At 43.2% G+C, this 7,081-nt stretch overlaps 1 protein-coding gene across 1 annotated transcript; it reads right to left on the bottom strand.

The window, feature by feature from the left end:
- Positions 1 to 3,755: 3,755 nt before the first annotated feature.
- Positions 3,756 to 6,011, bottom strand: LOC116903302 (complement C1s subcomponent-like). Its single transcript, XM_032905726.1, is given in 2 exon segments — positions 3,756 to 5,015; positions 5,018 to 6,011. Coding segments are annotated over 2 exon segments (1,557 nt in total). The 5' UTR covers positions 5,910 to 6,011; the 3' UTR covers positions 3,756 to 4,350.
- Between the last annotated feature and the right edge of the window lie 1,070 nt (positions 6,012 to 7,081).

The raw sequence follows: 7,081 nt of genomic DNA, 5'->3' as shown, positions 1-7,081 counted from the left end.
TCTGTAGATTGCTTTTGGCAAAATGGCCATTTTTTACTATATTAATCCTGCCAATCCATGAGCATGGGAGGTCTTTCCATCTTCTGAGACCTTCTTCAATTTCTTTCTTCAGAGACTTGAAGTTCTTTTCATACAGATCTTTCACTTGCTTCGTTAGACTCATGCTGAGGTATTTTATGTTATTTGTGACTATTGTGATTTTCAGCATAGCCAGGGCTACACAGAGAAATCCTACTCCATGTAAATAAATAAATAAATAATAAATAAATTTAAATAAGTTGCATAGTAAATGCCACTTTTAAAAAATCCAGTTCCTATTTTATCATTTTAAACTTTTTGAAACCTGAAATTTTTCTTCATTTGTACTTTATATTTTATGTACTTACACATACACACACACACACATATATATATATGTATATATAAATAATATATGTGTAATATTGTAGTTATTTGTAAGACATGTTTGTAGTTTTTGTAACCTGCTTTCCTTCTAAAATACCCTGGATTTTATATCTCCATTTTGAACATAATGAAGAGCAATGCCACACCCTGGTGTTAAATATCTGCTGTGTAAATCCTCATTCCAACAATCACAGTAATTGCCAGGACTGTGGTTCTCCTGCTGATAATCAGGTTCAAGCAATGGACTGTGAGGGATCGAGCGCATGGCTTACATGCCTTACTCAGTCTTGTCCTTTAATCATGTTTGTATTATTTTTAGGAATTATTTCTTTGTATTTATGAGTACACTGTCGCTGTCCTCAGACACACCAGAAGAGGGCATCAGATCTCATTGCAGATAGCTGTGAGCCACCATGTGGTTGCTGGGATTTGAACTCAGGACTTCTGGAAGAGCAGTCAGTGCTCTTGACCACTGAGCCATCTCTCCAGCCCTAATTTTTGTATCTTAAAATATAACATCATTTCCCTCCTTTCCTTTTTCCTCCAACCCTCCTGTGTCCTCTCCCTTCAACCCGTTATATCCCCTTATTTCCTCTCAGATTCATAGCCTCTTTTTCTTATTCCATGCATATGCACACATATATAAGTACAAACACCTCCACATTGGACTGTCTATTGATTCAGTCGTGGTTGTGTCATTTATTTGGATCTTGTTTGGGTGGCTTGTTCGAGTATCATGAGTGTTGTTTCTAGAGGATATGTTCTCACTTCCTGGTTGCCTGGCTGTTACTATCTTTCTGCCTCCTTTTCTACAACGTTCCCTGAGCCTTAGGAATGGGAGCTGAGAGCAGGGCACCCCATGATCAATTGGCCTCTGCCTCTTGAACAGGTGTGGTTTTTCCATTAATGGTCTACGTCTGCTGCAAAGGGAAGCTTCTCCATGAAGGATGAGAGCTACAATTACCAAGCAGAAGGCTCATAAATCTGCTCCACTCTCCTCAAGTGTTCCAGTCTGTGTCTTCTCTCCTCTCTGTACCTATGATCATCAAATACCCTGAACCTCTAGTTGGCTATCGTTTGTACAGTGAACTGAGTACTCTAGATGTCAGTTTTACTGAAGTCTCTTCTGAGGGTCTCTGAATGTAAATGTTAGCCAATTTTTAGATCCGGAAGTCACGGTATTCTCGAGATTTATTTTTTTTTTAATATCTACATTTAAAAATGTTTTCTTGGAGTTGGGGATTTAGCTCAGTGGTAGAGCGCTTGCCTAGCAAGCGCAAGGCCCTGGGTTCGGTCCCCAGCTCCGAAAAAAAAATGTTTTCTTTATTTTTAATTAAAATATGAATACATCTTTCTCTTTCTATCTTTAATCCCTTCCATAGACTTTTAATAATATTCCATTGAATGACCATCCTAAATATTATGGGAAAAATCTTTCCCTAAATACATAGCTGTTTCAAATGTTTCACTGCAGTAAAAAAAAAACTGTACATATTTATATTTTAGCATATGACCACATGTTTCTGTGCTGAGAACATTTTGTACTCATTTTTCTTATGAGTAAAAAAAAAGCTGAGCTTTTTAAGCAAGTAGCTGGATGTGTTAGTCCTGTGTTTTGCAAACCTCTGCTGCTTTTTAAAAGAGGAAGAACATTATCCTTAAAATACCCTTTTAAAAAAATCTCTTTGTGAAAACATTCATCTCTAAGCTGACAAAACATAAGGAAAAAATTAAGGATGAGGCTCATGTGCCACTTTGGGAATTCAGTATAAGATTAAATATGTTCATAACCTAATATGTTGTCCTGTTTTGCTATAGAAAATGTTGTTTCCACACCCAGGGCTTCTTTCTCTCAGTCAAACTGCTAAAGCCTGGAGACAAGGAAGCTAAGGAAGCTTTCGCCCTGTGTGCTTCGGGAGCGACATCCTTACTCCTACAGCACTAGCAGTCATGAAAGGTGTAGTGACCTCTGAACCCTACCAAGTTATTTTTGCCCGTTTGTAATGACGCTTCAAAGATCTCAATACTGCTCAGAGCATGGGCTTTACATCCTTTCTGACTTCAGACTATTCAAGAGTTTCTGCTTGCGTTCTTCATGCCAGAAATTCATTGTGCAATTAGCCCCATCGTGGATGAAGTTCCAAGTATCTTTATACACAGTTTTTCTGATGCTGACGTGGCACGTTTAAATGGAAACGAAAATGACGGTGACATCGAAATGGCAAGCTTTCGATGCCCCTTCTACATAGCAAAGGCTCTGGAAGACATTCAACCTACTTGAGCCTCAAGGTTCCGATCTGTAGGAAGCACATTAGGAGCAATCTAACAGGGCGTTCTGCAAGATTAAAGGAGGGTTGAAGAACATGCTGCTCATCCCTGAGTGAAGGACTAGTCGACAGGTTGACCTGAGTGTCTGTTTTCCTTCACTCCTGATTGTTCCTGGAACTATCTATGTTTTCTTTATACATTCAAACTCTGATGCTTTGTTGCTGTTGATCTCTTGTTGTTTTGTGGTAGGTGAGGACAGTGAGGTGTCCTGAAGCTTTTACTTCACAAACAGTTCCACAGGCTGTTGGAACACACACGCACGCACGCACGCACGCACGCACGCACACACAGAGCGCCATCTTAGGGCCCATCCCCTGTCTCTCTGTCCTCCCTCTCCTTCCTGGGCTTCTTCCTGCCTTCTCCCTGTCAAGCTGCTGAAGTCTTCAAACAAGGAAACTCAGGAAGGTGTACACTTGCATTTCAGTAGCTGCAGGAGGTAATGGGTACAGTTGTGCAGCTCCAGGGTCAGTCAGGAGTCTCATCTCCTGCCGTGTGACCTCCACCAGCCTGAGGCTGGGCATCCTCAGGGAGCCGGGCTCCCCTTGTCTGTGGTTGCTTTCCCATGGCCTCCTTGGACAACTGGGGTCACCTTGCTTCTACCAGAAAGTGCTGCCCCTTGCAGAAGCTGATTTTTGTGTGTTTGTTTGTTTGTTTGTGTATGTGTTTGTTTGTTTGTTTGTTTTTGTTTTTAAAGAAAGGTTCTAATAGTTCACAATTTTGATAACTGTTTTTAACTGATAAATGTTTAACTGATAACTTTGAAGGAGTAAGAAGATCTCGGAAAGGTCTCTTTTCCTCCCGAATTCTCTGTTAGCTCTGGTAATCCACCTTCTTGCACAGTTAGTTAGTCTTGCTTTCTAAACCAAGATGTACACCATCTACTCTAATACTTTGCGTTATTCCTGCAGCTGGCTCTTCTATCCACATCTCATTTCTGATTGTAAACCTCAAGGCTACCCTTTATTTTAGGTTCTGAATGGGGTCCCTTATCTGTAGCTCACTCTGTCCAGCTGCGTCTGCTATTTTTTTTTCAATGTTCAATTTCTCTTTTACTAAGTCATTACATTGTATGATACAAAGGAGGATTACAAGAAAACTAATTTCTAGGAAACATATTGAAACAACTCACAAAGGAAAGTTAAGGTAGTCAATTCTGACTTCCAGCTATTGGGTAAATCTCACTTAGAAAGAAAAAAGGCTGTGTTCCCTGACTGCATAGTGTTTCAGACAACCTGCCCATGCCTGAATTCCATGACAAGATACCCTCAAATTTCCCTCTCCTTCTGTGGCTCTCGAGCCAGCCAGAACCAGATTGGAAACATGCTTTACTGTAAGCAATAAGGATTTCAAGCAGGTTAAATGAGGGGGAAATCATTTAAGATATCCCTGTGGGATGAAGCAAGACAGAAAGGCTTCCGCCATGTTGTTAGCAATAGCAACTGCATAACCAACACGGCTCAGTGATCAACTCTGCCTCCAAGCAGGCTTCTTGACAATCATGTTCAATGTTAACCATGCTCCCACACCCTCTCTCCATCATTGAGAAATAATGGGACCGCCCCAGGATCTGAGAAAAATGACCTTGCTATGCCCTGGAGGGGTGTTGTCACCTACGGATCAGTCCTTCTTGGGCCCACTATTCTCCTGCATAGTTTTCAGGATCCAGTCCACATAGTTCTTTACCTTTGTGTAGATCCCATAGGTCCCACACTTTTTCCCCCAGGACACCAGGCCAGCCACATAGAATTTGGGGTCCTTGACATTGGGGACCGGCAGAGCAAAAGCCCCTCCGCTGTCCCCCTCACAGCTGTCCACACCCTTTTCCCCAGCACAGATCATGTTGTCAGTGAAAACGTAGTCGTTTGACCTCGCTTTGGGGTTTTCCTCTTTCACCTGCTTGCACTTTTCTAAAGATGTTACGGGTAACTTCGCCCCTCTGAGTTGAATAACATTGGTTCTCTTCTCTGTTCGGCCCCACCCAGAGATCAGCCCCAGGTCACCCTCTGAGGGGTTGTAGTCTGAGGCGGTTTCTGGCAGGCAGATGGGGGCAACAGTGGGTCCCATTTTCACAGGGTCTTTGAGCTGCACCAAGGCAACGTCATTGTCAAAATTCGTCCGTGTGTTCAGGTCATCCTCTTGTTTCCAGCCGGGATGAATAATCACACGTTCAGTGATGAGCCTCTGGGCATTTCTCAACTGCTCTATTTTCAGAAATGTGGACCCGACATACATCACTGGGTCAGAGTTTCCCTCCACAACGTGAGCGGCTGTCAGCACCCATCAATAAGAGCCCCGCCACCTCGGGGGGACTCAAAGTAGACCTGCCAAGGAAAATTTTGAATCTTTGTAGAGTATCCTCCAAATAGCCTCTGCTGTACTTTAAAGGGCTCAGTGGGTACTCCACAGACTGGAATACATTTTGGAAGTTCGACACCCAGCTGGTCATTCACCCAGCTCCCATTAGCAGCGCAGTGATACTGTCTGCCTTCTTCATGTTCCATGTAGTAATATAGCTCTTCGCACGTGTAGTGGATGACGGAGCCGAATACAGTCTCTTCTGGGTCTTCAACTTTACCGTTCTCAATGGGTTCTGGAACACCATAGTCCACAGGTTGACACTCTAGCCTGAAATTGCTCCACTGTTCGTTGCTTTGACAAGTGGAATAGAATGATGTTGAGCCAACATTTCCCTCCACAACTTCAAATCCATCCACACAGGTTATCTTCACGACATCTTTGAACACATATTTTGCCTTTTCGGGCTCCCAGATAGAATTAGCACTAATTTCTTCGGGACAGGGGATGGGATCTCCATGGTAACGAAGCTTCCAGCCTTTATTTTGCCCTGTTAGGTCAGTTTGAAAGACAATATCAAGAGTATTGCTCTGGGTTTAAATAGTTAGTGGTCCAGGGAATCCATTGCCACAGTAAGGACCAAACTGTTGGATTTTTGCAGCAAAAGTTAAACTGTCATGGCAGTTCCCCTCTGAGTCAGCTGGTTCCACATCAAAATCTTCTCTCTGGATAGTCAACACCAGTCGGAAGCCCTCCTGCAGCCGAATCTGGTATTCACACCTTGAGTTCTCCGGGTATGGGTTGGGATAATTGGGACTTGCGATCTCCCCAATCAGGGCAGTGAATACATCCCCACTACAGTTGACCCCACAATTCCTCATGTCATCATGGAGGAAGTATTCTGGGGGACAGGAGCAGAAGTATCCACCAATGAAGTTATTGCAGAAGTGGCTGCAAGGGACATCTGTAAAGTCTGTGCATTCATTTACATCTGCAAAAAGCAGAGAAAAGTCAAGGTCAAGAACAAAGACCTACAAGGAAGAATGATGTAAGCCAAATCTATAAGGAAAAAACAAACCAAACACCAGAAAAGCCTTGTTACTTAAATACTCTCAAAGCCAGGCGTGATGGCTCATGCCAGTAATCTCAGTATTCAGGTGGATGGAGCAGAACTGACATGAGTTCAAGGCCAGCCTGGGCTTCAGTGCAAACCCTTTCTCAAAGAAAGAAAGAAAGAGAGACAGAGTCAGAGACAGAGAGAGACAGACAAGACAGAGAGACAGAGACAGACTGATAAAGAGAGAGACAGAAAGAGACAGGGAGAAACAGAGACAGAACAGAGAGACACAGAGCGCATTTGCTATTCTTTGTGTTTTGTTTTGTTTTTTGTTTTTGCTTTTTTGTTTTGTTTTTTTAGATAAGTTATTTATTTACATTTCAAATATTATACCCTTTCCCAGGTTTTCCCTCTGAAAACCCCCTATATGGTCCTCCCTCTCCTTGCTTCTATAAGGGTGCTCTCCAACTCACCCACCCACTCCTACCTCCCCACCCTGGCATTTCTCTACACTGGGGCATGGAACCTTTCCAGGACCAAGGGCCTCTCCTCCCACTGATGTCCAACAAGGTCATCCTCTGCTACATATGCAGCATATGTGTACTCTATGCTTGGTGGTTTAGTCCCTGGGAGCTCTGGAAGGTCTGGTTGGTTGGTATTGTTATTTTTCCTATGGGTTGCAAACTCCTTCAGCTCCTTCAGTCCTTTCTTTGATTCCTCCACTGGGGACCCCGTGCAAGCATCCACCTCTTTATTTGTCAGACTCTGGTAGAGCCTCTAAGGAGACAGCTATAACAGGCTCCTGTCAGCATGCACTTCTTGGCGTCCACAATATTGTCTGGGTTTGGTGTCTGCCTATGGGATGTATCCCCAGGTGGGGCAGTCTCTGGATGGCCTTTCCTTCAGTCTCCTTCTATGAATATTTTAGTTCCCCCTTCTAAGAAGGACTGAAGCATCCATACTTTGAGCTCCATCCTTATTCTTGAGCTTCATGTG

The sequence above is a fragment of the Rattus rattus genome, chromosome 6 (genome assembly GCF_011064425.1).
Source record: "Rattus rattus isolate New Zealand chromosome 6, Rrattus_CSIRO_v1, whole genome shotgun sequence".
Lineage (NCBI taxonomy): Eukaryota > Metazoa > Chordata > Mammalia > Rodentia > Muridae > Rattus > Rattus rattus.
Note: the sequence above shows the minus strand (reverse complement) of the source record. Positions and strands in the feature narration are given on the sequence as shown.